The sequence below is a fragment of the Pleurodeles waltl genome, chromosome 2_2, assembly GCF_031143425.1.
Source record: "Pleurodeles waltl isolate 20211129_DDA chromosome 2_2, aPleWal1.hap1.20221129, whole genome shotgun sequence".
Lineage (NCBI taxonomy): Eukaryota > Metazoa > Chordata > Amphibia > Caudata > Salamandridae > Pleurodeles > Pleurodeles waltl.
Window position 1 is genome coordinate 1,030,127,918 of NC_090439.1, and position 27,923 is coordinate 1,030,155,840.

At 41.8% G+C, this 27,923-nt stretch overlaps 1 protein-coding gene across 2 annotated transcripts in view; it reads right to left on the bottom strand.

Moving 5' to 3' along the window:
* NDRG1 (N-myc downstream regulated 1) overlaps positions 1 to 27,923 on the bottom strand; it is a 154,780-nt gene that overhangs the window by 43,883 nt on the left and 82,974 nt on the right. For both annotated transcript variants that reach the window (XM_069220786.1, XM_069220787.1), the window contains 3 exons: positions 24,174 to 24,279; positions 7,768 to 7,888; positions 2,640 to 2,702 (listed from right to left, as the gene is read on the bottom strand). In XM_069220786.1, coding sequence (XP_069076887.1) covers positions 2,640 to 2,702; positions 7,768 to 7,888; positions 24,174 to 24,279 — 290 coding nt within the window. The remainder of the gene's footprint in view (positions 1 to 2,639; positions 2,703 to 7,767; positions 7,889 to 24,173; positions 24,280 to 27,923) is intronic.

Consider the following 27,923-nt stretch of genomic DNA (forward strand, 5'->3'; position numbering starts at 1 on the left):
GGAGTCTCTGGAGAGACTCCTGCTCTGACAAGTGGTGCCCTATCCAGTCCCTGGGCCCTTGAAAGGAAAGCTGGAGGAAATCCAAGGAAATTGACTTCGGACCGACGCCGCTGCTGAATCCGGTAACGCCGCCTGCACCTGACGCCGTGACCTTCGCTGGAACGCGACGCTCTTCGCAGGCCCGACGCCGCAGCAGCCCCGCTGAAGTCCGCGACTCCGTGGAAGTCACCGCACCAGGTCGTGACCGACGCCGCTCGAAGTGCACGAATTCAACGTTTCGCACAGACGCCGCGATCCCAGACTTCGCACCTCAGCTTGTTTTCACTCATCACCAAAGGTACTGTACTTGGGGGTCTACACGACTCCGTGTCCGGCACCGCTGGTGTCGGCTTGTTGGGAACGACTCCGTCACGACGCCGTGTTAACATCTCATCTAAGCATTTTTGTTTCTAAGTGCTATTTTTGAGTTTAATCTCTAAAAATTCATAACTTGACTTGTGTATGTTGGATATTTGTCGTTTTGGTCTTGTTTTGTTTAGATAAATATTTCCTATTTTTCTAAACTGGTGATGTGTCATTTTGCAGTGTTTTCATTGAGTTACTGTGTGTGTTGGTACAAATACTTTACACCTAGCACTCTGAGGTTAAGCCTACTGCTCTGCCAAGCTACCAAGGGGGTAAGCAGGGGTTAGGTGAGGGTGATTCTCTTTTGCCCTGACTTGAGTGAGGGTCCTTGCTTGAACAGGGGGTAACCTGACTGTCAACCAAAGACCACATTTCTAACAGTATCCCACAATCGGTTGAGGTCTAAAATGGCAAGATGATTTACTTTGGACAGATGAAGTAATAGGGTTGCACACACTGAGAGGTTCCAAATGTGCTTTAAGGTTTTGAGGGTTTGCATGTCAGGATCTACAGGTCACTTTCAGTATTTTCTGGTGGAGGTTACACTCATGGAAACAAGGAAACACTGATGTCCTTAGTTTCAACCCAAACTTTAAATGTTCATTTATCTGGAACTGTCAAAGCTAGAAGGTTGGGTGTTTCACGTAGTCCTACAATCTGGAATATCTCCTCCAGGCATGACACAGCATGAAGGTAGACTGCCTCAATGGCTTCTTGTGGTCAGATAGTGGAGGTTTACCAGCATTTTCAGAAACAAGTGGCAATGAAGCTCCATGACCCAGGTGATGCTCTTGCTTCTTCTGGCCTTCTGTACTACAGGAATCTTGTGTCCTTTCAACACCAGTCAATAAAACATCCTATTAGCAGGTCTCAGTCAGCGGAGTCTGGTCTTTCCAAGATCAGTTCAGCCCCCTGGCACATGTAGTTTAGCTCCTTGCGGCAGTAGGCTTCTTCCTATCGATAGCTCACAGCTATAATGGATTTTTGATTCTGAGACTTGGGCCTATTCTGACAGAAGTGCATCAGCCCAGCAGAGTCCATCCCTATTTGAGGGTACAGGCATCGTCTATGTTCAGACGAACAGCAACGTTGAGTTTGCCAACCACAGGACCTGCCCTCTTCATTTATTTTAAACACTTCTCTCTAGTGACTACGTTAAATACAAATAAAGAACACAATGATACACGTTATGTAGTTACCAGCTGGACGTGCCTTCTTTAAAGTGCAACACTCTTCCAAAAATGAAGAAGTAAATCTTATAATTTCAGACATAGTTCAGCTTTTGCTCAGTCTCGCGTCTGGAACCGCAACATGGAAACCAGAGTGCTGGCGATTTAATTTAGGACAAGATCTTTTTGCTTATTCCTTTAGAGAGGGGTTTGCGGGTAAAACACCATCAATCACCATCAATCATGTACAGCTGACCTTGGAGAGGAGAGGCTGGGAAAGGAGCATGAGAAGTCAAGTGGCCAACATGGACAAAGCCAATCGAAGGAAATAAACATCCATGTGTAAAAATGTACATAGGGTCCAAAGCACCACCCTTTGATTCCCTTATCCTTGGTGTGTACTCCTTTTGCACCCAGGGAGATCCAACAGTTTGTTGCTGCAGTGCAGATTCATATGCTGGCTGGAACACTTAGGAATCCTCCACGTCCCTTATCAGTTGCAAGAGCAATAACTTTCAGGCGATTGCACCCACTCAAAATTAAGTGATTTGTGTAGCAGTGGAGGTGGTTTTCAAACCAAAGGGGCAGCTGATCAGATTAACAACTCTGGTCCAATCAGCTTTGTTTTCATGATTGAAAAGCAGGCCTTGATACTGTGATACTTCTTTACATGTCTGAATATCTCATTAACTACTAAATGGATGTACACCAAAGGAGAAACAAAACACACATTTGTTTTCAATTTCGACCTCATTTTACAGTGGTTGTAAATGTGTCTCGCAATTTCTACTGTAGCAGAAATGTGTGAGGGGGTTTGAAATAGTTTAACATTGGAGAATAACAGGTAAATAAGGCCCTTATCGCATCAGGTAAACAGAATATACAAGGTGATAAGAACATATTATCCAATCAGGCCACAGTAAGTGTGTAAGAGAGGAGTAAACCAAGAGTGCTTTAACCTATTGTAGCACATCATTTGAATCAAAGTATAAAACAGGAGACCACCACGTTCAACAGCTACAATAAAATGGATGGTTGAGCATTGGAAACATCGATTCAACTTACCCAAGTTGTTGAACAACTCCTGGCAGCATCTCAGCAAGCTGGTCCATAGAAGGATACACGTATCTATGGACAAGAACCACATAGTTAAACAGAGTGAAGTATACAATCATTTCCCACAAATTATGAAGACAATGTAAAATTGAGCAAGGTAACACTAGGTTATCACTTAATGCCTTAAATAAAATCAAGTGGTAACAACTCACAAACAAGAACTGGATCAATTATTTAAAATCAAAATGCGTTCTGTCAAACCAACCCACTTGAAGCATGCGACCGAGTAACAGTGCAGACACTGGTGACTACTGAGGCAGGTTACCATAGTTCAACAGGATTTTAAGATAGAGTTAAATGTAATGAAATATTTCCAAATTAGTATTGCATCAATTCTCAAGTACAAACCTATGCATAGTATTGCCTCCATAATTTAACACTACATAACAAAGACTATGCCAGGGGGTGTTGGGTGCCAAATATAGGTCCAGTAGTGCTGGGTCAGAATCCAGGATATCCGCAAAACCACATAAAGTAATCTAAATTCAACTCATTTACACACTCCGTAGCAGTTGAGTAAATCGTGTATGGTTTCAGCCCTTTTGGTTCACTGCTGGCCAATCTTAGAATCCTAAAACAGTCATCTTCCGCAGCTGTATGTCAGTCACCTAAAAGTATTTGCATTAACTGTTCGATTAAACTATAGCACCTGTGGAAAGGGGGCTGAAAAAGGCCTCTGCAACACTGCAGTAGAAGAAAATGAGCATGGTGGGTAACTGTAGAAAATTCAATAAAGCAGTGTAAACGACTATCATTGAACAAAAGATTTTTAGATCTAGTTGATTAATTTATATAATTGTGAAACGAGAGCACTTGACCCAGTTTCCTGGATTAAGATATACAAATTTTCTCCAACTTAACACTAATTGCGCTTGAATTTTTACAAGCACAGTTCACACGTTACTTCCTAGATCAATGGAAAGCTTTATGAAAGTAAAAACACTGACACTACGACAATAACCACAAGTTTTGAGACAGCTGCCACACTTATGAGTCAACATATGTGAATCCTCATTTTGTATCTCCTGGAAGTCCTTTCTCTACTCTCTGGAAAGAGCTGCTGTGTGCTTCCACAGTTTAACAGGTGTGCCAGGCATGCCTTCCTGAAGGCGCAGTGGACTTACTGCAGATAAAGTTGCCAGATTTGACACATGCAGAATTGTATTACTGAGACCGTCATGCTATCGCTGTCCAGACATGAATGAACTCTTACAAAGAGGGCCCCGGAAGAGCAATACTAAAAGGCAGAGAACCAGGGGAATAAGCATAAAAAGCTGGCTAATTCTCAGAGAAAGAACAAAACTATATGAAGATCCACTTATAATGCATGTTCATTGGAATTTCTGATTTGTGATTTGTAGAATAACACTGTCTTTAGGTTGTTTGTAAGTACGTATACACTTTGTGGATTTGAAATGGATATTAATTGTACTCAATATGTAATACATTGGGATTCATGCCTTTTGTAATCCAATTGCTCCAATGAACATGCGTTATAAGTGGATCTTCAGATAGTTTTGCTCTTTCGCTGATAATTAGGCAGCTTTTATCAGAGAAAAAAGTGAGACAGCTATTGTCTGGTGTAAAATAGTGCTCTCTCAGAGGGGGAAGGATGCAGCGGTGGAAAGATCTCCTCTGGAAAGATGAGCATAGTGAACTTGGATGTTGGAGTTGGTAAGTCGGCTGGGGGGAGGAGGGGTGGGAGGGGACTGGCCCCACTGCTTTGATTAGTATTGGCAGCCATGGTGTTGAATAGACTTTTGAATATTTGTCTTTTCTTTCTAGTCCCATAGCTTTGAGAGTTTAATCTTGGTTAGGTGCTGCATGTTATCCTCATGGGGACCAAAGGAATGAACTTTTGAGAAATGTGACCGAAACTGCAGACTGCTAACCTGCTGAATCAACTGAAGCGCTTTTAACTGTGTTAGATAGTAACAAATCTTATTGCACAACTTGCAAACTATCTTGTTTTTGTTATTCTGGGAAGTCGATGGTAAAACGTAGCAACATTTCTAACACTATTCTAACACTATTCTATCGCCTCAATAGAGCTGCCAACTAGCCACCTTCAAAGCTGTAACTGCAACACCACAGCCTTTGCAACCTGCTCTATCCATGAGATTACTCTTCCTGTCAGTAGCAGCACGTTTCGGAGCATGTGTGCAGGGAAGACAACCACACAATGTGACTATGGCTCCAGACAAATCTTGTTCTGGTGGTCTGTACTTTTTATGGAGCATAGACGTTCTAATATGTGTGATAGTTGGCAGAGACATGTCTTTTCTGCCAACACTGCAAAGTGCAGTAATAAAGGCCTGAGTGAAGATTGCAGCCTTCCTCCACCCCCAATGAAGATGTACATTGAAGTCTGGAGGAATTCTACTGTGCTATTAATGTTAACTACTCCTCAAACACAACATCTTGAAAAGTAGCGAAGTCTTGTTTGAAAATATGCAGGTGGAGTCAGATGTAGAAGACAGACCAAGAACAGGGCGGTAGCCATGATAAAATGTAAATAGATATGCTGCAGATCTAAACGTGTCCTGTGAGCTCCTGACCACTGCTCTGCTACTCAACATCAAGAATCTGTGCAGGACACTTTTCGTCCTGTGTGTACCCTGGAAACATGCAAGCTAGCCATTTCTGCTTGGGGACATTTGCTGTCCCAGCACTTTCCTTGCGATCACAGTACAAGGCTAAAAGAGAAGTATGTTGCTTATGTTTTGGAAAACTGGAACCGATTCCATTTGCAAAAGTGTTGCTATAATGATCTCCCTCACATATCCAAATGTAAAACACGGTCTATGTACACCTCAACTAATGGAGCACCAGATGACCTCGGATAGTTGTATAAAAACCCGGTGTATTTTCAGTCTCAGCAGGTTTCTGGTGGCTCACAGGGATGTTTCTCTGTGAGTCAATATACTATCTCAATGCACCTACATAAATGTGTATTCTAGTATTACATGACGTGTTTTTCCCTTCCACACAGAGAATACAAGGTTGATGTTGAGTCTGAATCAACATGCCTGAGCAGAGTTGGAAAACAAGACCATTTCCTTTTGTGTCTCTGAAAGTGGCAATCCTTTGAGTCTTCTGCAGGTGCAGGAAAGTGAATATCTGGATTTAGCAAGAGAGGATAGCAGAGTCCTAGTTGAGGTGGTACAGGCACCTTCCTCATTCGAGACATGGTAGTGTTCCTTTGGAACATCAGTTTTTGGGGAAGGACCAAAGACTATAATTGATGGGGGAATTAGCGGAAAATGACCTGCCACAGAAGGAGGCAGGGCTAGACATCCAGTGAGAATGTTAGAAGAGTCTGCTGAGAGAGTGCAAAGACAGTTCCTTAGCAATTATCTCCTTGACAACAAGTGATGGCTTAAACAAAGCCTGGTTACTGAACATCTGGAAGATAAAAGTGGATAATTTTACTTTGGGAACACAGATCTCTTAATATTGAGTGCAACCTTGATTCATTGTCAATACGGTGGTGGAGGCAGCTCTCAATGGCGTGCATGATTTGCCATGCTTTGGTACTGAAATATTCATTGGCAGCGGGTGCCTTTGGAATGTTGGGAATGAACCAAACAACATCAGTGATGATGATGCCTATTTTCTTACATCTCTCTATAAATGTTTTTTGAGAGGAGGACATGGTCATAGTAGACAAGACATCTTTTCCGGATGTCCTATAATGCTGCTATCTTATTTTTTCCTATGTGAGGTTTTTTAATTTTCTAAGGTGAGTCGTCACTTCCCTGGAATCCATGGCTTTTATTTCCTTAAACAATTCACAATTTTTGAAGGAATGTGAACATGCTAAAAACACTTCATAAAGTATGTTGTTGAGAGACTGTGAAATGCCCCTCTGTTGGAAGGAAGAACAAACAGTTAAGGAATAACACCAAACTTTCCCTTCATATGTTAAAAGGAGTATGTGAAAAAGTTTTCAAACGCATAAAATTGTGAAAGAAGAAACAAATGAATGTGTAAAAAATCCCTAGAAAAGATCTGAAACTCTCAGCAGGAGCTGGAAAAAGAACTGTGTCATGCAAATGCCAGTGCAAGGCATGCTGGGGCATGGAAAGTGCTGGCTCCTTAAAAGAAACGTATACATTTTGAGCTTCTCTTTACATGTTGCCTTTTAGGCTAATTTGTTCCTTCCATTTATACCTATTTTCTGTGATTTAAGGGTTTCGCTACAAGGCTATCTGATGAATTAAAATGGCATTTTGGAAAATATCAATTTATATAGGCCATATAGATAGTAGCTGCATTTGAAAAAGATAAATTTTACCTCAAATAATTGCACAATTTATCTTTTGAGACGGAAGTAATTCTATACCCCTGCTTGTGGGAGGGAATAGTCTTGGTCATTGACTGTCAAAGTAGATTCTTACAATGTGGAGGAAAATTGAACCAATGTCATTGGTGATTGAAAGACCTTATATCCAATCTATATGTCCTAAACTGTGGGGTATTGCAGACCTGTAACTAAAGCAAACAGAAACATTGGTGACAGTGACTATTAATACTTAAAAATGTCTGCATCCAGTCTGGCACCTTGGGATGGTTTACATCCCCGGAAGACATATCCATATCCATAAGAAGATGCATCCATTTGAAAAGATCATTTTATTGTATAACTCATCAGATTTAAGGTTAGAAGAGTAAACTATTTGGACAGCAAGTGAGTAAGATATGTTAGATGTTTACTTTGTATGCCATCATCACTCAAACGGATGTAAAGGGATGCAAAGATATGTTTAGTTGAAGCACTTCAACTAGGAGGCTTGGTTCAGGGGGGTTAGCTGGAATTGAAATGATTTAAACGACTAAAGATCACAAAATGCATTTGATAAAGTTACTGTTAAATAAATGAACAACCTCTGTTATTAGCATCCAGAAAATAATCTTTGTGGAGTGTGTTACATAAAAGCAGTCAATTATTTATTGACAACCTAGTGACCATTCAGAAAAAGTAACGTAAACTATATATGCTGTTTATGAAGTTTACTGAAACTGCACTACAAAGACAATGCCTCAGACAGTAGAATATGGTCTTTTCTGCACATACCCAGCTGGGAAAGATGGCGCGCCCTCTTGTTGACCTGGTGCATCCACATGACAAACTGAAAAATGCTGTGTGATTTCCTGCATGTCTTCAAAGTTGAAGAGTGGGTTGAAACAGGTTTTATCTGAATAAAGAAAAAACATTAGTATTTTAGTCCATCTCTTGGATATGGAGGCATGTTCATACATAACGATCCTCATTGTGGGACAGGTCCTGCAAGTGCATTCCATTCTGCAGTAACATAACTGCTATATAATTGTTACAATATACACAGTAAATACGGAGGTTACGTTCAAATTAACCTACGTACACAGTTAGTCCATAGGCTTTACTCAATTGCTGCCCTGTGTGGACTGCTGTAGCTAGCACCTATTTTCTCTACAATAATTTCATTGATCTCATGTCGCTCTCTTGTATTCATAAGTCATCAGTACAAAGAAACAAAGGCCATTTTTAGGAATAATTCTTGAGTGAATGGTGGATCTTTTCCTTGGTGGTGGCTGCTGCATAGGTGAATGGTTATGAAAGGCATTTGGAGTTGCCTTTGTCAGCACCCAACAGGTTTTGGAACACGAATATCGAGTGGGAGTGTAAAATATTTAAGGTACGCATTCAATGAGAGTCTGCCTACTAAACAAGCATAACTGCTATGGTCCTTCCTGCTAGGCTTATAAGAACTTCAAACATGTATATCATGTACAAGTTGGAAGGTAGTCAAAGTGAGCGTCAATTCGATAGCTTGAACAAGATCTTTAAAAGAAGAAGATCATCTTTCTTTAAATATGAATCCCCTTTTATATTTACTTTAACAATGTGAATAATATTATGGAAAATGTTCTACAGCTCCAAAGGAGACAGGATCGTAAAACTCAACTTAAAATATGAGGCGACCTAGACAGTGCAGTGAGGTATATTTGACACTTTACTATTTAGAGACTTCTGAATAAGCATATGGTCTCCTTCTAAACTTCTGTCATAGCCCCATCTAAGCGTAAATGGTCAAGTCTAAAGAAATCAGCAGCCGTTTGCCAAAACTGAGTAATATGAACATGACAAAGAGAATCTTGTATGGATTGTGAGCCCAGGTGCTTCACAATCCACTTTGTGGGCCATAAAAAAAACACAACGAGATACTGCTTTTCCTCAAGCTAACCCAACCTGGGGCCGCATTGTGGAAGTGCCCCGGGGGCACAACAGGCGTTTGTGCCCATGTTGCGCACCCCCAGGGCACTTTGATGATAGCACTGCCGCACAAGCGTCTGCAGCCCCTTTTGTAATACCAGAGGGCATTCACTCACTTGCATGGGGCGTGGCCCCCATGCAAATGAGGGAATCCCTTTGCCTCTGCGCCCACGCGGTATCAAACCTGCTGGCACAGAGGCAAAAACTGTCAGGAGGCTCACAAACAGCACAAGGGGGCGCCCGATGGCCGCCATCTGGGGGGCAGGGGCAGAAGGGTGTCCCCTAGATCCACCAGACCTCCCCTTGCAGGCGGGTGCAGTCATTCACTGCACCCACCTGCAAGAGGATCTCAACCACCCCTCTGCCCCCAAAAAGGGAATGCGGGTTGCCACCTGCACTATGAAACACAGAGCGGCTTCAAGCTGCTCCTCCGTTTTTCACAAGAATGCGCTGCCACCAGCGGAGCGCAAGTTTGCAGCTGCCCTTGGGGTAGCACATTTATTCTAATACGGCCCATTTTTATTGTTTCCACCTGGCACAAACATGGAAATTGGGCTGTATCTACGATACGGCCACTGGAATTATTCTTACAACTTTACATAGGTAGCAGGTAAATAACCACACTTCCCCGCCCAATACTCTACTGTTCAGGCAGTTGGTCAGATTGTAAAGTATTTATATCATAAGAGTGCTACCACGACAGAGAACCGGCTACAAACAGTTGACACATATTTGGACCTTACAAAATAACGTTACAAACATAACTATAATAATACATTTGCCGAAAACACACAAAAATCACAAGTCCTGGGTAGTTAACATTTACAACTTTATTTTTTTATGGTGTGAGTTACTTGTGCGTAGTTGCTCAAATGGACAGCAACAAGTCTTTACAGAAGCTAAGTCAAGTCAAATGTAGTGCAAATCTAGTTATTTTATTACAAGATAGATGGTACACAGTTCCTGTGCATAGATATTCAATCAGGCAAGGCAGCCAACACGTGTTTTGGCCCTTAGAGTACTCCAGGGTGCATATGGAAAATCGCAAAGATAAGTGCTAGAATGCAAAGAGGCTTGTAACATGGCAGGATTTCCAAAAACAGCTTGGTAAACCTGGTATGGTGTTAAACTTTCCTCTCAATATGGGCAAAGAGTAGTCTGTCAGTGTGAATATAGATGCCTTCTCTAAAAAAAGGTTTGAAGCCTAATCTATATATTCCATGCTTTCATCAACAATTTGTAGCATTGATTGAATCCCAGTGTAAAACGACCAAGTCATGTAACTAGCCAGTTGGTGATGCAGTAAGTTGTGTCTAGTTATTCCAGCAGTGGTAGCAGGTGTCCTATACTGGTGCGTGGGGTGGGGACTTTTTCCTCTTACACCCAAAAATATCAGAAAAGTGGCAGAGTTCAAATAGAAGCTCACTAAGTGGTCAAAATAAGCCATAGCATAGGTCTATAGTTCTGCATCAAGTCTGAATGGATGCCCAGGCCAGAAAACTACACGTGAAGTATCCAGGACTTGCGATTTTGCGTGCTCCGGCAAATGTGTTATTGGAATTATTCCAGCTTGGCTAAACCATTCAGACTGAGTGAATAAAAAAAAATTTACTACGGGATAATTCTTATGTAAGAAAAAAAAGTTATTTTGGCTAGATCATTTATGTATGTGGACTTGTTAGGCTTACCTACCATATTATCTTTCACTGCGAAAAAGCATACTGCAAAGTTCCCACTGCTCAGATCATTCCTTAAATTGACCATCCAGTGAATGATTTCACCATACATCTTATAACCCCCACCTCACACAAAACAAAGGAACGTTTTAGAGTTATTGTTGAAGAAGCAGGACCGGGCAAACAGAACTGTTTTTTCTTTAAAATGGATGGCCTCTCTACAGACTGTCAAGCTCACTGCTTCCTTGAATTTCAAGATGAAGAGCTTGGTTACGATGTGCATTTGTACAGCACACCATCATCCACAAGGGTATACTGACCAGGTGTCTACCTAGCCCTGCATTTTGGTAGGCTGGTGGATAGAAAAACAGGTCTTCCGATTCTTGCGGAGTTCAAGAAGAGGAGGCGATGTGACGTGGAAGGCTGTTCCATGCTTTAGGAGCAATGTCAGAGAATGTCCATCCTCCTGATCAGATTCTGTGTATCTGTGTGGGGTGTGTGTGTGTGTGTGTCTAAGTTCTGCAGAGCGGAGTTGTCTGGGTGTTTGATGGAAGATGAGACTAGTTAAGTAGGTGGAGTCTAAGTTGCGTAGTGCCTTAAGTGTGTATGTGAGAACTTTGAAATTAGCATGTTTGTGTTTTGTGATGCCAGTGGATCTCTCAGAGGTGTGGTGTGACCAGAGTTGTGTTGGAGGTTGAGGAGGAGTTCTGGATGGTTTGTAGTCTTCTAGTGAGTTGCTTGGTGATCCCAGCATGGAAAGTACTCCTGTCATCCAACTTACTGGTGACTAGGTTTTTAAAGTGTTGCCTGGGAGCGACTTGAAAATCTTCCTCAGCATCAGGCCTCGAGAAATCTCCTCGCCCACTCGCTATGCGGAGTCAGAATTAATCAGGGCAAGCTATTTTTTGGGCCTTCTCACACATTCGAGCCAGCTGACAAATACCAAGTGTTCTGTTCACACAAATTGAATGAACAATCAAGATGCCTTTAAATCTTGTTTTTGTCTTGCCACATTTGCTTGGCATTCAGAGACAGAGGTCGAAAGTCAGGTTGTCTTCCTATATTTACTTTTCATTCTCTGGCTGTGAAGTTACAGCATTTTGTAAAGTGAACTGTGTGACAATAAAAGTGTGTGAAATTAAATGCTGTAAGATTTTGGACTTTATCCTGGCACAACATTGAAATAAATAAGCGAACTGTACAAACATTTCAAAATACATTGCAGTGGTGAAAAAAATATTTTTATAGGGTGAAAAACAATCAGAACACTTTACTTGGTGATATACAAATGTTAAATATTTTTTCTGAAACTCAATTTCCAAATATTGTTTGTGCACTAAATAGTTTTATCAGTAAAAGTAGGGAACTTAGTGGCCATTTAAATGGAAAATGTGCTGTCTGTAAATGACAGTGCACTACCACATTATGCTTTAGAAATATATTAAAAGTGAGTTTTTAAACATGAACAGGGAAATATTCCTGTCCCTGCCCTGATGACCATGCTATTAGTTAAGTAAGAGGCAAACCAGGGGTCATGTGTACCCTACATGTGGGCTCGATCTTATTATACATGAAGCAAACTTTTAGGGCCTCATTACAACATTGCTGCCCGCCAAGTTGTAACCGCCGTGCGGCCGCCAATGCGGCCGCACTCACACGGTGACCATTTTGACATCCCTGCTGGGCCGGCGGGTGTAAACAGAGTTTCAGCCCACCGACCCAGCGGGGATGTGGGCCGCAACATGGGAGCCGGCTCCAAATGGAGCTGGCGGTGTTGCGGCCGTACGACGGTTGCAGTTGCACCCGTTGCGCTTTTCACTGTCTGCATAGCAGACAGTGAAAAGCCGCATGGGGCCCCATCAGGGGGCCACTGCGCATGGGCAGTGCTGGGACCCCGCGACTCCCCGTACTGCCAGCCTTTTCCTGGCGGTTCAAACCGCCAGGAAAAGGCTGGCGGTAGGGGGACTCGTAATCCCCTGGGCAGTGCTGCTAGCAGCGCTGCCCTGGTGGATTACAACCGCCGGGGCCATTGTGGCGGGAAACCGCCAGCCCCGGCGGTGCAACCGCAGCACTTCCGCTGCGGTAGTAATGTCCCTGGAAGCACCGCCAGCCTGTTGGCGGTGCTTCTGTCATTTCAGCCCTGGCGGTCCCGTACCGCCAGGGTTGAAATGACCGCCTTAGTCTTTAAAAAAAAAAAAAACCTGTACAGCAGAAATGGTGAACTAGCATAGTTGAAAGTGCTCTCGTATATGATAATGAAGAAACAAGCAGCTTTATAAAACCAAATATTTGCCTAGAATCACATAATCTGAAACCAGTTTACGGGTCACGTACATAACAGTTAGGTTGAGTAGATTATTCATGTTATTATACCTATAGGTTTGATTTTTTTTTTTTTTTTAGGTCTGAGCATCTACAATGTGGTAGCACGAAGCAGTGATGGCACGGTCTTGTGCAGTCATGTCTAGTTTGCCGTCAGGGATTACTCTGAGGTTACTGGTGTGGGCCCGAGTTGGGCTGGCCACAAGTCGGAGTCCTATGGTGAGGTGTTCTGGCCAATGATCTCTCCTTCTGTCTTGCCAGTGTTGAGCTCAAAACAGTTGGCTTTGATCCAGTTATCGAATTCAGTCAATCATGTGGTGAACTTGTTTCTTGTGTAAGGGTTTTGCGTGAAAGAGGAGGAGTTGTGTTTCATCATCGTAGGAGATGATATGGATATCATATCACTGATGACGTTGGCCAGAAGGATCACATATGCATTGAAGAGGGCGGCACTGAGCGATGAACCTAGATGCACTCCACAGATGAAATACAGGCTACCCGGAAGTAACATGCCAGGCTGACTGCTTGTGTTTGATCCTTTAAGAAGGAGCAGATCCAGCAGATGCTATAAAACATATTTGCCAACATGTCAAGGTTCCTTGACAATGAATACAAAATATACAGATTGACCACTTTCCTCTGTAATAATCTAACGTATAAAATAGCCTTTAGTTCTTCTCAGTGAAAATACTAATCAAGGTAACAAACGCTAAATGCTACAAAGAGGTAAATCTTTCAAATAAATGGATTTGAACTCTTATTGTTTGGACCAACATTTCAACCACTGAATTTCTTGTAAAGACCCAACACTTCCACTTAGCATACTTCTGAGATACCATCTCAAACTAATCTCAGATTAATCTCTAGAACCTTCAAATTTGCTTTAAATCAAGCTTGACAGGGCATTAGCCTTAAAAAATGTTTAATTCTATAAATGTAGAAAAAAGTGTTCTGCCTCTAAAAGCTTATCTAACAAACACTAAAGTCCCTGTATTGGAAAGGGGAAAATAAGTAAGCAAAATGGTGTTGTCACAGCAATACATTTAAAGGATATGATGCACTTATTAAAAATATTTATTCTTTAGAAGGGGAAAAATCCAACCGGCAACTAGTTACTAATCTACCTATTCCACTGCTAAGCCACCAGTGTTACACAACGATACAGGCATGTACTTTAACTTAAATTTGCAAAATCCTTATGATTGGCCAAGATCCCATTTACAAAAAGCACATCCAGATTCAGCATTCTGCTATTTGGATTTGACTTCCAGTATTGCCAGCCTCGCTCTTGCCTCACTTTGAGAAAGTGATATTGTTAGACCTGACAGCCTTAGGGTGGTCACCCCTATCTTTTTGCCTGCCTCCCTCCACTTTTTGGACACTGTTTTTGCTGGCTTTTAGACTCTGCGCACTTTATCACTGCTAACCAGTGCTAAAGTGCATATGCCCTCTCCCTTTAAACATGGTAACCTTGGATCATACCTGATTGGACTATTTAATTTACTTATAAGTCCCTAGTAATGTTCACTATATGTGCCTAGGGCCTGTAGATTAAATGCTACTAGTGGGCCTGCAGCACTGGTTGTGCCACCCACTTAAGTAGCCCCTTTACCTTGTCTCAGGCCTGCCATTGCAAGGCCTGTGTGTGCAGTTTCACTGTCACCTCGACTTGGCATTTAAAAATACTTGCCAAGCCTAAACCTCCCCTTTCTCCACATATAAGTCACCTCTAATGTGTGCCTTAGGTAACCCCTAGAGCAGGGTGCTGTGTGGGTGAAAGGCAGGACATGTACCTGTGTAGTTTACATGTCCTGGTAGTGTAAAACTCCTAATTTCGTTTTTGCACTACTGTGAGGGCTGCTCCCTTCATAGGCTAACATTGGGGCTGCCCTCATACAGTATTTAAGTGGTAGCTGCTGATCTGAAAGGAGTAGGGTCATATTTAGTATGGCCAGAATGGTAATACCAAATCCTGCTGACTGGTGAAGTTGGATTGGATATCACTATTCTAGAAATGCCACTTTTAGAAAGTGGGCATTTCCTTGCTCTTAAATCTTTCTGTGCCTTACAATCCACGTCTGGCTGGGTTTAGTTGACAGCTCCTTGTGCATTCACTCAGACACACCCCAAACACAGGGTACTCAGCCTCGCGTGCATACATCTGCATTTTGAATGGGTATTCCTGGGCTGGGAGGGTGGAGGGCCTGCTCTCACACAAAGGACTGCCACACTCCCTACTGGGACCCTGGCAGACAGGATTGAACTGAAAGGGGACCTGGTGCACTTCTTAGCCACTCTTTGAAGTTTCCCCCACTTCAAAGGCACATTTGGGTATAAAACAGGGCCTCTGCCCTACCTCAGACACTTGCTGGAGAAGAAACCTGAACCAGAACCTGCATCCTGCCAAGAAGAACTGCCTGGCTGCCTAAAGGACTCACCTGACTGCTTTCCACAAAGGGCTGCTGCCTTGCTGAACTCTTGTCTGGCTGTGAAAGTGCTCTCCAAGGGCTTGGATAGAGCTTGCCTCCTGTTCCCTGAAGTCTCAGGACCAAAAGACTGGTCTTTCATTTGGACTCTTCGTGCGCCCAAAATTTCGACGCACAGTTTGTTCCGCGGCGAGAAAATCGCCGCACACCGACGCGATGCCTTCGGGGCAACCGGAACTTCGCCGCACGGCCTCGCAAGGACATCACCGCCCAACTTCCAGAGGGGAAATAGACGAGACCCCTGCTGTGAGAACGAAAATTCCACGCAGAGCCTCCCGGAATGACGCGCAGCCGGAAAACAAGCCGAAGTATCCACGCACAGACCCCGGGACATCTGGCAATCCCGCGAACCACAGAAAGACTGTCCGCGCGCCGGAAAACGACGCACGACTTCCCTGCGTGAAAAATAACGACGCAAGTCCGTGTGTGCTGGGGAGAAATCGACGCACACACCATTTTTCCACGCATCTCTTCTTCTGCGGCCCTTTGCGGAGATTTTCCACTGTAAACCAGGTACTTTGTGCTTGAAAGAGACTTTGTTTGCTTTTTAAAGACTTAAGACACTTTATATCACTCTTCAGTGATATCTCTACAATTTCACATTGCATCTTTATTCGTTTTGACCTGCAATTATCCAGATAAATATTATATATTTTTCTAAACAGTGTGGTGTATTTTTGTGGTGCTATATTGTGTTATTGTAGATTTATTGCACAAATACTTTACAGATTGCCTTCTAAGTTAAGCCTGACTGCTCGTGCCAAGCTACCAGAGGGTGGGCACAGGATCATTTTGGATTGTGTGTGACTTACCCTGACTAGAGTGAGGGTTCTTGCTTGGACAGGGGGTAACCTGACTGCCAACCAAAAACCCCATTTCTAACAGATATGAAGTAGGCATAGCAGAAAAAGGTGGTGCATCGGCTGCCATGAATTTAAGTGATTATATTAAGAAGGGAATATGAAATATAATGATTACCATCACTTACAAACCATTAGAAACAGATGTCATAGACTTGTACAAAGAAATTAAGAATATTAAATATCATTGATGGAACAGCAGATGTACTTGTTCAGCCAAGACCCTGAGACACTTCATATGCTTCCCAAAATACACACAGAAAACACTCCCAGCCATCCCATTATCTCTGGCAACAATGCATCCACTGAGGGATTATTTGTTGACCAGCACCTCCAGCCCATTGTCCAGGAACTTCCAGCATTTGTTAAAGAGATCAGTCATTTTGCATGGATGTATGATAAATTAAACCAAATACACATATTTGATGACTCTCCTGGCTACATTTGATGTTACACCATTATACCAACATACCACAAAAGGGTGGTCTTATAGCATTATCTGAAGCTCTTAATTCACAACCTATGAAAAAAGCAATCAACCAAAGTGCTAACCAACTTTATAAAAGCTAACCTTAAATGTAACAATTTTCTTCAATGGGTAAATACTATCTGCAGATACAAGGGATGTCCATGTAACTCCATCCTATGTAAGTATCTTCATAGGCAAACTATAGCAGCACATACTTGCTAGTATCAAACCACTGGTGTGGCTAAGAAGCTGATGACATTTTAAAATATGGTACGCAGGAAGTAGAAAATTGGAAGAATTTACAGTGTCTATTAACAGTATCCATACTACCATCAACTTCACCAGCAGCAATACTAAACACAAGCATCTATTACTCTTTCTAGGTGTGTTAGTACCATATACACAAGGAAATGTGTGACCTATCTGTCTAAAAGCCAACAGCTGCTCACTTGTATCCAACGTGGGCTTTATGTAACCAACACTGAACTCAGCATCATCTTCAGACAAGCACTCAGAATAAGACATCTTCAGCAATGAGGACACTGCAAAGTACATCTACATGGGTTTGCTAGATTATTGAAATGCAAGGTTACCCTTTGCATATCGTACACCAAAACATTATAAGTGTTTGCAGTTGCCCAGGAAAGCACTCATTTGGAATACCAACAGCAGAAACAAAAGTGACAGAATCCCATTTGTGGTTGCTTATTATCCATCAACTCCTAAGTACAAAAACAAACCATAAACATTCCCCTTATCCACCTTTGAAAAACTACAAAGGTTTAAAGATAAACGCTGGTCATTGCTTATTGCAGAGGTTCCAATTTACAATGTCTTATTAGATCTCATCTGAAGCAAGCTCTAACAAATAGAAGGTTTAATTGCTGTGATTCTAGAAAGTGCTTCACATTTGAATACCTTTTGCAAGTCAGTCAGTAACTAGTTTGGTTACAAAAAGAACCTATGCAGTAAGACAGCATTTTACATGTCTATTAACATGCATTATTTATGTGATTCAGTTCCAATGCCAAAAATGTAAAAAACATAATATGTAGGCCTAAAATGAATGATCTCCATACACAAATAAGGAATCACAAATCAGCAATAATTAAGACACTTGACCAACTTGTAGCCAATCATTTCAACCTTGTGGACCACTTGCTGTCAGATTTGAAGATTTTCCCTGTGGAACATGTCTTAAAGGAAGAACTACTCCACTCCAGAGAAAATGTCTGATGTTCAGATTAAAATCATTTTATCTAGATGGACTGAATATCTTGGACAGTACCGCCCAATTACAGCACATCAGAGATCTCGGGACAGCATGGATTCCACATTCCAACTAGTATCTTCACACATGATGCTTTTTGAAAATCCAGCAGTGTCAGCGATACAGTCAATAAGCAAACAATCTTGTACTACCCGAGGAACACAAAAGCCAAAACACTATAGTGGAAATATATTTTTGTTCTTTTGTGAGTTCTTCTGATAGTCACTTCTTTCTTGGATATTTTATTTCTTTGTGGCTTGTTGGATCCTTTGGGATACAGATTTCTTTGCCTTGGCTGACTGTTTACTTGCAGTGCACACCAACATTTCAAACATCTTCAGGGTTCTGTGGATGAATTGGCGCTCTTCCCTGGCGAGGGGAAGAAGGCACACGGAGGATCCCTTTCATTAATAATTTGAAACCAACCATCATTGCACATAAGATCAGCGCAACCCCTGCACTGAATGGGTTGTACAAGGTTTGTTTGTGCTGTCACACAACTAGACAAATGCGTTTCAGTACTTCTCTAGCCTCGAACAAAAGGTATTTGAAAGGATATATTTTTTTTAAATGTCCATTTTACTGCTTTTTCCCTTTGTGTCATTCATGAGAATTGTTTAAGTCAACAAAATGAGGGCCATACATTTAAAAAGCAACATTCCGCTAGTGCTCAACATAGTGCAAATTAAAATTCAAAAACACATTTTCCTTTATCAGCATTGTGTTCTGCTGCATGAATTCAGTCCAAGAAGTATTTTGTTTTGTGAAATAGAAAACCTGTTATTTGAAGTTGTATTTCTGTTAGTCTTCTGATGCAGTTGCGTTACTTTGCTTTTTTGAGGATTTCTGGGAATAGTAATGCAATGTGATCTCAGTGCCAACTGTTCTTATATTAGCATTTTCTTTCATTTGCTCCACCCCCTTTATCCCACTTTCTTCTTCATGTTGTACATTATTGTTTTAGGTTTTCCTTTCAGGACATTAAAAATGATTAGCCTTTTATTTATATATAATATCACCAATATTCTTTGAATATTATCATGCCATCTGGTACGCTATGATGTGATTTGGGTGCAAAATATTTTGGGTATGGTCCATTCATTTATAGCCCTTTATTCATTCCCCATTAGTACTTCCCAATAAACATTTTGCTTGGCTGCTGATTTTGATTATCATCCACGCATTTAAAGAAAAATTATATATATATATATATATATATATATTTATTTTTTTATTTGCATAGAGTTGGATGGTCATGTTTTGATCAACTACCGATTTATTAAGTTCCTCATCTTGGTTTAAACCACAGGGTGTATGCTTCAGAAAGAAATAATGTATTGGGACTGTAACTGTCTTTCTCCCCGGGTACTATCTTTTCTGCCTTTGGTACATGGTCAGTTGCATAGTATCTTTTTCCAGGCACTGTTATGGTCCTTTTCCATATGCTTGGCAATGCTATTGCTTCCGTCTCTGTTGGTTATCAAACTGATGTTTCAATATACATTTTTATAGGTGACATGTTGCGCTTCTGATGTAATCCACAGGACACGGGCAGGTTAGTATATAGATGACCAGTTTACTCTTCCAAATAATGTGGAAGTTGATCTTCTTTCGGTCCATTCACTGTTGCAAATTCCCTCATGTTTTAGTCACTTCATTTGCATATCTTGTTCTTTCATTGTGAAGCGAGTTTGAATCAATTTAGCTTTTAGAGATATTGCATTTCTGTATGTTATTGTTGGCCCACTTCTTTTGCTATTCTCTTTTCCATTTTAAAGATGTGCCAGTGTTTCTGCAGGAATTTCTTAATCCTTCTTGACTCCGAGACATCTCCAGTCATTTTTATTTTTACTTCCCCTGTATTACTATTTTTCAGTTGTGTCATTTCCTCATTTACTTTAGATGTTACTTTTCCAAGGCCTGATTGTATGGTTTTAGTTTGCTATTTTTTTTTTCATAATCTTTGGATTGTTTCTTTACTGTGTCTCTTAAATTCTTCATCTTGGGAGCAATTCAATCGGATTCTTAGAACTCCCCGCTGAGGATGCTCCACTTCAGGTTTGGTGGATCAAAGCTTTCTGCATGAAGTACTGCATCAGTTACAGTAGTTCTCCAATATAAGGTTGTTTGTAAAATGTAATTGTTAATATAGAGATCTGTGTATGCAAGTTTCACTGATGTTATAAGTGAGCTTTAGGTATACTGGATTCTCATTGATGTTGTAATATTTTCCAAATGTTTGTTTCATCCCAAATAAACAAATTGTTAGAAATGGGGTCTCTAGTTTGCAGTCAATTTAAACCCTGTTCAAGTAGAGATCCACACTAGTCAGGGTAAGGAAGTAATACACCTAAGATAACACCTGCTCATCCCTTTGGTAGCTTGGCTCAAGCAGTCAGGCTTATCTTAGAGGCAATGTGTAAAGTATTTGAACCCAACAACACACTAACACAGTGAAAATACCACAAAAGTACTTCACACCAGTTTAGAAAAAAGAGGCAATATTTATCTAAGTTAAACAAAACCAAAGCGATAAAAATCCAACATACAGAAGAAAAGATATAAATTTTGAAAGTTAATAATCTTATTCCACAGGAATCAATAGATGTGTTATTTTAGCACAAAGTATCTGGTATGCATCAAAAATAAAGCTGCAGGAAAGGTGATGTCAGAAAAGCAAGCGATGCGTCGATTCATTACTCACAAATGAGGTCGTGCGTCGATTCTTTCCCAGTCAGTGTGATGCTATTAATTGTGTTTGACCAATGACTGTTTCACCACTGCGCATATTAGTTGCTCAATGTTCACCAGTAGCACATTATATGTTTTGTTCAGTTTAGCTGCCTATTGGCTTTGACATGGCATTACATTCTGTATTCAGTTTAGCTGCCTATTGGTTTTGACATGGCATTAGACATTACATTCTGTATTCAGTTTAGCTGCCTATTGGTTTTGACATGGCATTAGACATTACATTCTGTATTCAGTTTAGCTGCCTATTGGCTTTGACATGACATTAGACATTACATTTGATATTTAGGTTAGCTGCCTATTGGCTTTAACGTGGGGATAGACATTGCAGATGAGCTGTGTTTTTCCAAGCTGTGTTTTTCCACAAGATGGACCAAGCTGTTTTCTTCACACCAGACCTTAGCTGATAAGAGCACGTAGATTTTGTGTTTACCTCGCAATCCAGTCTGAGAACGAATGAGCTCGGGAGAATTGGCCACTCTCCAAGTTTCTTTGGTCTCACACGGAGTTTGCTTTTAAGGATGACTCTGGACTACAGCAGAGGTAGATTGAATCTGCTTGACTTCAGACAGGAACAGAGACGTCAGTTGCCTGTCTCCAGTTTGGGTAGAAAATCTTTCTTGCAGTTGAACGGAGTAATCAACTTGAAGCCCCAGAAAGATGAAGCTGAATATAGGCCCTACTTTGACAGCCTTGTCCTATGGTGATGAATTTTGACTTATGCTTTGCTTTGAAGTTATGCTATAATATAATCACATATATTTGCTGTGTACATTGCAACTGAGAAGTACTTTGATATATTTTGTTTTCATTGCTGCGACTACTTTTGAACGTGTGCTTCCAATCTAATTTCGTCTCTCAAGAACCTTGCGGTGAAGTAATAATAACAATAAATGTCTTCTTTAAACTCAGAAGTGCATTCCAGAGAGGTTCTGTAAGCTCGGTTATGAGATAAAAGCAGGAAAGCAGAACAGCTGGGTAGGCAATGCGTTGCTTCTTTCCCTGCAGGAAAATGATGCGTTGATTTCTGGCCACACTGCCTCTATTCCTTGCACTTATGTTTAAAATCTGACGCCCAGGGACTATGTATGGAAAATCCAGACACCCGGCAACGATGGAACCGCGCTGAAGCAGGCAATGCATAGATTTTGTCAGTGCTGCATCAATATTTCAGCCAGAAGTCCGGCGCTGCGTCGATTTTACTGCTGCAACAGCTGCGGAGCACAGATTTTTCTTTAGGTCAACAGCTTACACTTCCAAGGCTGAGGGACTGGATTTGGCACCACTTGGCAAGTCAGGTGTCTCAGCAGATGAGCACAGGCACTGGCAGATTAAGTCTTTGATGTCCATGAGACTTCACAACAGGAGGTAAGCTCCAGTCAAGCCTGTGGAGAACCTTGGAAAGCAGGCTGTAGAAAACGAAGTCCAGTCCTTTCACTCCCAGGGCAGATGTAGCAGCAGCAGGCCAGCAAAGCAACAGGCAGAGTGGCAGGTCCTCCTCAAGAATCTGGCTCTTCTCACTTAATGTCCCCAGTCCAGAAGTGTTCTGCAGTTGTGGGGGTCAGCAGTCCAATACTTATACTTTTCTGCCTTTGAAGTAGACAGACTTCAAAGGAAAGTCTTTGCAGTGCACGAGACCCAGTCTTTCAATGGCCTGGCCCCAGACACACTCTAGGGGGTTAGAGACTGCTTTGTGTAAGGATAGGCATAGGCCTGTTAAAGTGCAAGTGTCAGCTCCTCACATCCACTCTAGCCCAGGAAGACCCATCAGAATAAGCAAGACACACAATAGCTCCCTTTGTGTGACTGTCTAGAGTGAATTCAAATAGCCCAACTGTCAGTCTGACCCAGACGTGTATTCAGCAGCCAGGCAGAGGCACAGAGAGGTTAAGCAAGAACATGACCACTTTCTAAAAGTGCCATTTTCAAACTTACAATCTAAAAACAACTTTACCAAAAGATGTATTTTTGAATTGTGAGTTCAGAGACCCCAAACTCCATATCTCTAACTGCTCCCAACGGTAAATTACACTAAGATATTTTAAGGCAATCCTCATGTTATCCTCTGTGACAGACAGGCCTTTTAAAAGTGAAAACTAATTTAGCAGTATTTCACTATCAGGACAAAAACACACAGTACATGTCCTACCTTTCAAATACATTACACCCTGCCTATGGGGCTGCCTCGGGCCTAGCTTAGTCGTGATTTTTATGTAGTAAAAGGGAAGGTTTGGGCCTGGCAAGTGGGTGCACTTTGGCATGTCGAAATGGCAGTTGAGAACTGCACACACACAGGCAAGGCAGTAGCAGGTCTGAGACATATTTACAGGGCTGCCCATGTGGGTGGAACAATCAGTGCTGCAGGCAGCATTTGATTTACAGGTCCTGGGCACCTCTAGTGCACTTTACTAGGGGATTACTAGTAAATCAAATATGCCAATCGTGGAGAAACGAATCCCCAATCCAATTAAGATGGAGAGCAATTGCACTTTAGCACTGCTGACCAGTGCTAAAATGGCCAGAATACTAAAGCCAACAAAAACATGTCAGAAAAAAAGAGGAGGAGGAAAGCAAAAGGTTTAAGGATAACATCGCAAAAAGGGCCGTTTTCAACACAAATCAATAATGAATTGCACCCACATGATAATATGTTTCACATTCTCATCAATATCTGATGCCATGTCACTTGTTGTCTACAGTGACAGTGAATTCTGGTGCCTTAATAGAAACGCTTTATTTCTTCTTTCAGGCGCCTGCCTATCTAGGTGAATTCCTTTTATTTCCTTCTTAAAAAGGAGGATAAAAGGGTTTATTTTTATATCGTATTTGAGGTTTAAATAAGACAAGAACGCCTTTACACAAGGGTTTAAAAACTTATTTTGGTAGGAAATCCTTTGCGAGGAAACGGTTTTCAAAATCTCGTGTAGACATTTTTGAATTTAAGAATACTAAATAAAAATACAACGCTAGAGAAAATGAAAATGTATTCTAAGTTCAAATAGTTTAGGCTGAAGATAAATATAAGGTATTTATGTGTTTTTAATTAGTGCGATTGGATCATTTCTCAGTGAATGATTTCCACATGCATACACGTGAAATGTTCATTACAACCCTTTGAGATATACTTGACAGCGTTTATGTTTCTGGGACTGCCAGGCTTCCAGTGATATGACACGTTCCAAAAATATAAGTTAGTCTAAGACTACCATAGTTGACTTTCATGCAGCCTTTGCGGTTGGGTTATGCATTTGGAATTTAATAATGTACAATAAGTCTCGTACCAGCACAAACCTTGTAAAAACACGTCATCTAAGGCTGTAAATCACGCCCTTGAGAGTAAACACCTTCTACACTTGGTGTGCTAGAAATACTGCATGCACATAGAACACTTACGATTGAGCCCAATATCGTGGTATGTCAAGATCACGGGTCTGTTAACCTTTGGGGAGCCCCACATTGTAACATGGATGATTCCATGCGCCGTCTCAATGCTTTGCTCCTATGGTAAAAAAAAAAAAAAAAAAAAACACAAAACAATTATTTATTTCTTTTTAAACAGGAAAGATGTAAAAAAATATGAGTAATTTAATCTCAAGGCAATCATTTTCAAGGATTCATTAGGTTTTTAAAAAGCATACGTATTTTCACATAATACTTCACCATTAATTAGGTCGGCTTTAAAGCCTTCTGGAAAGAATTAAGCACCCACTACAGTAGCTTCAGTAAACTAACTCCTAATTCACAACGTGTAGGGATATCGCCACCTTGTGGCAGATGCTGTAATCATGGCTCCATGTTTCCAAGTACGAGGTGAAATGCAGTAATAATCGTCTAGTGCAAATTACATCACCGAGGCACCGCCCTCCACACTAAAACCCCTTTCCCACCCTCAGTTACCGGACATGGCATGTTTCCAACTCCGAAATAGACACTAATATGGCGGACCCAGAAATACTGTGCATTTCGATGCGAAACACGTCCGCTGGAAAATTTCTGATTTGTGTGTGTTTAAGCACCCGGTGAACCTGACTGAGGCAGAGCGACAAATAATTAAGGGGTGGAGTGGGAAGGGCAGAGGAGGCCCTGGTCAGATGACCAAGGTGCCCAGATGCTTCGGCGTTTCCCACCAGTAAGAAACGCTGATTAAATCCTCTTAGTCACAGTCTTCTTACAAGAACATCTGCCACCTCTATTTTAACAACAACCAACAAGCCTTGACAGAGCCAAACTCTTTCTTAATGCATAGCAGGCACACAAGCACAACACATATGCACACGATCACACAAGCTACATACGCATGCACACATCGAGGCACTACTGTCTGCAGTCCAGAGGTCGGCAGTACACCAAATCCATACATCGATGGAAAGAAGATTCAAGACACTTCAGTAGATCCACAAAGACACTTCAGTAGATCCACAAAGGATCTGGGCGCACATCAGAATCAAGCAAATGTAAGGTGCAACTACCGCAACAGCCTCATCCAACATTCTGAATTCCCAACTCTGCAAAATCACGGGAACTACCCGTTTAAAAGGATGAATGCATGAATGAGAACAGGACACAAGACCTCCCTATTTGACAAAAACACAAAAAATAATAAACACACAAAAGGGACAACAGAACACACTCTAGGAGAGGTCATGCTACTATACTTTAGAATAAATAACTAAACAACAAAATAAAGGAAGGAACAGCGAGTCTTTGTGGTCCCAGAGACTTCAGAGGTTAAAAAGCGGTAACCTTTAGGGTTACTATCGATCTCCACTGGTGCGCAGGGGCAAGAATACTAGGGCACTCCTACTCAATGACCAGGTCCAGCCTTTTAGGGTTTGCCTCTTACGGTATAAGGACTCCGCAGTGAATGAACAGACCCAGGGGTAGTGCAGGTTTAGAAACTCAAAAACAGTAACAGCCGACAGTCCGCGACGGAAATGTCGAGTCTGTTAATGTTTACGAAGAAAACTACTTCGTTTCGGGTAAAGAAAAACTGATAAACTTCAAAAGTGCAAAGAAGACCATAGATCACGGCTGATCCTCTATCAAAGTTACAACCCCGCTAGTGTTAACAGATCTAGACGCTGGGTGGAATATTAACATTGTACTTATGGCTCGTGTTAACTTTTTTTTTTTGGGGGGGGGGGGGGGGGGGGGGCGGACGAGGGGAGATTGAGAAATTCTGTTGCTGTCAGAAATCTCTGGTCCAATGTAATGGACGAAAGGAGCTAGAGAGGGACGCACTGTTGCCCTTTTGCATGGCTGGCTTGATCCATCCGTTGATGGGACTACCCTTCATGTTCCCAAGGGATCAGGGCGACCTTGTTGGTAGTGTCTTGGGCTGAGGGGGTTAAGAGGGCCAAGATGTCCGGCTCACCGGAATCCAGTAGAGGAGCACAACCCAGTACAGAGCGCAGAGTCCATTTAAGGGCTCATCTGGACTCACTGAAAGGACCAGAGGCTGGCAAATCCATATCACGGTCGCGGCTCGAACAGCCTACTTTCATCACCGTGGAGTCAGACATGCCACTGTGATGGGTCTGCTCCAAAGTCGATCGAAGAAATTCAGCCTTCCACGGTCTGTCCCAATCAGGTCTCCTTTGCCCCTCACAGTATGAACGGATTTAAAATCAGCAGGTCAATCAGTTGTGAGTGCTAGGCAATTTGTCAGCATTATTTCTATTTTGCAACTCTACATTGGCTACATTCCGAATTCTGTGCCCAGTTTCTAATGTGATATCTGGTTTAAAAATCATTGGCGCGAGTTACCCTCTCAAGATCTCTAGGATCAATCCATCTCTGCAGACATATTCAACAGTGCGCCCTCTGGGGTAGGGGCCTATTTCCCATTCTCTTCGTCTACCACTCATGTTTGCTTTTGTATTTGCTATATAGGGTCTTGGTGATGTTACAATCTTGTTATTTTTGTTCTGGTTGTCAGATTTTATGCATTCCTTATTCACTGGATTTGGCGCTCACTCTATTTTTATAACAAGATGTGCAGTGTAACAGCAGTTGTCACGGTGACCTTTGTCTCAATGTAATAGTAATAATGAATCCAAGGTCTAGACATTTTCCATATTTCCCCAATAACAAATAGTTTTACATTTAGGTTCTTCTAGTGTAAGAACAACAAAAGTGTTGTCCTCCCTGATGCTCGTCTGTAAATACACTGATGAGTGAATTGGTTCTGGTGTCCTACACTCATGGATGAAGAGTTGCCATCTTAGACCTTTTAAGCAGAGAGACCTCCAGAGCATGTTTGCCTAGCCCACATAGTAATAATGCAACAGCAGCTTACATTTATGAATCAGTAAACAGCGTTTCACTCCTCTCGTGGGTCACATGAACAGTACCCGGCAGAACCATGCCAATCTAAGAATGTACTTACAGGTTACATCCCTCGTGGGTCAAGTATTGTTCGTGTTGGCAAGCATGAGTTTTGGTTGATGAGAGGTTTACTGTAGATGAGGGGCCGGAGGGGGGGGGGGGGGCAGGTATAACAAAAGTTAATTGCCGCAGTGAATACATATTTTAAATGGTACCCGAAACCACTCGTCTATTCCATATGCACAGTCCTGAGAAAATCATTTTTGTTGGTAAATTTTTTAGGTAGTAATTAGCAATGTAGTAAAAACTAAAGGCCAGATAGTTGCTTCTCAAAAGGGTTCAGATGGCATATTTGCTGCCTTTGAACAGCACAGTAAATTCCATCAGGTCTTGTGGCTTTCCATACGATTAGAAATATTATATTGAAAGAAAACTGCAGAAGAACGGGTGTTTTATCGTAAACTTCACTAAAGAAAAGGAATTTAAAACGTTGTTCGAGAATTAGAACAGTGAACCAAACGCCAATGACCCACATGTGTGTAAATAATCATTAGAGAGACGACGAGGCCACCTTGTGGCACCTCGCACCTCGCCCTATTGGAGGCCTGCAAACTAGCAGTGGATCAGTTGTGCCATAACTGGCTCAGCAGCTCACTCGGACTAAGAATTACCTGCCACCAAGTTAACGTTTGCCTTTTCCCAAATGTGTGCACCCACTGAGCTAGTCAACATGTTAACATCATCAACAGTATGTGGCCCAGGCAAGTACCTTTACCAAATGTGCGCTCGCCAGTGACTGATCTTTAACAAGTTGAA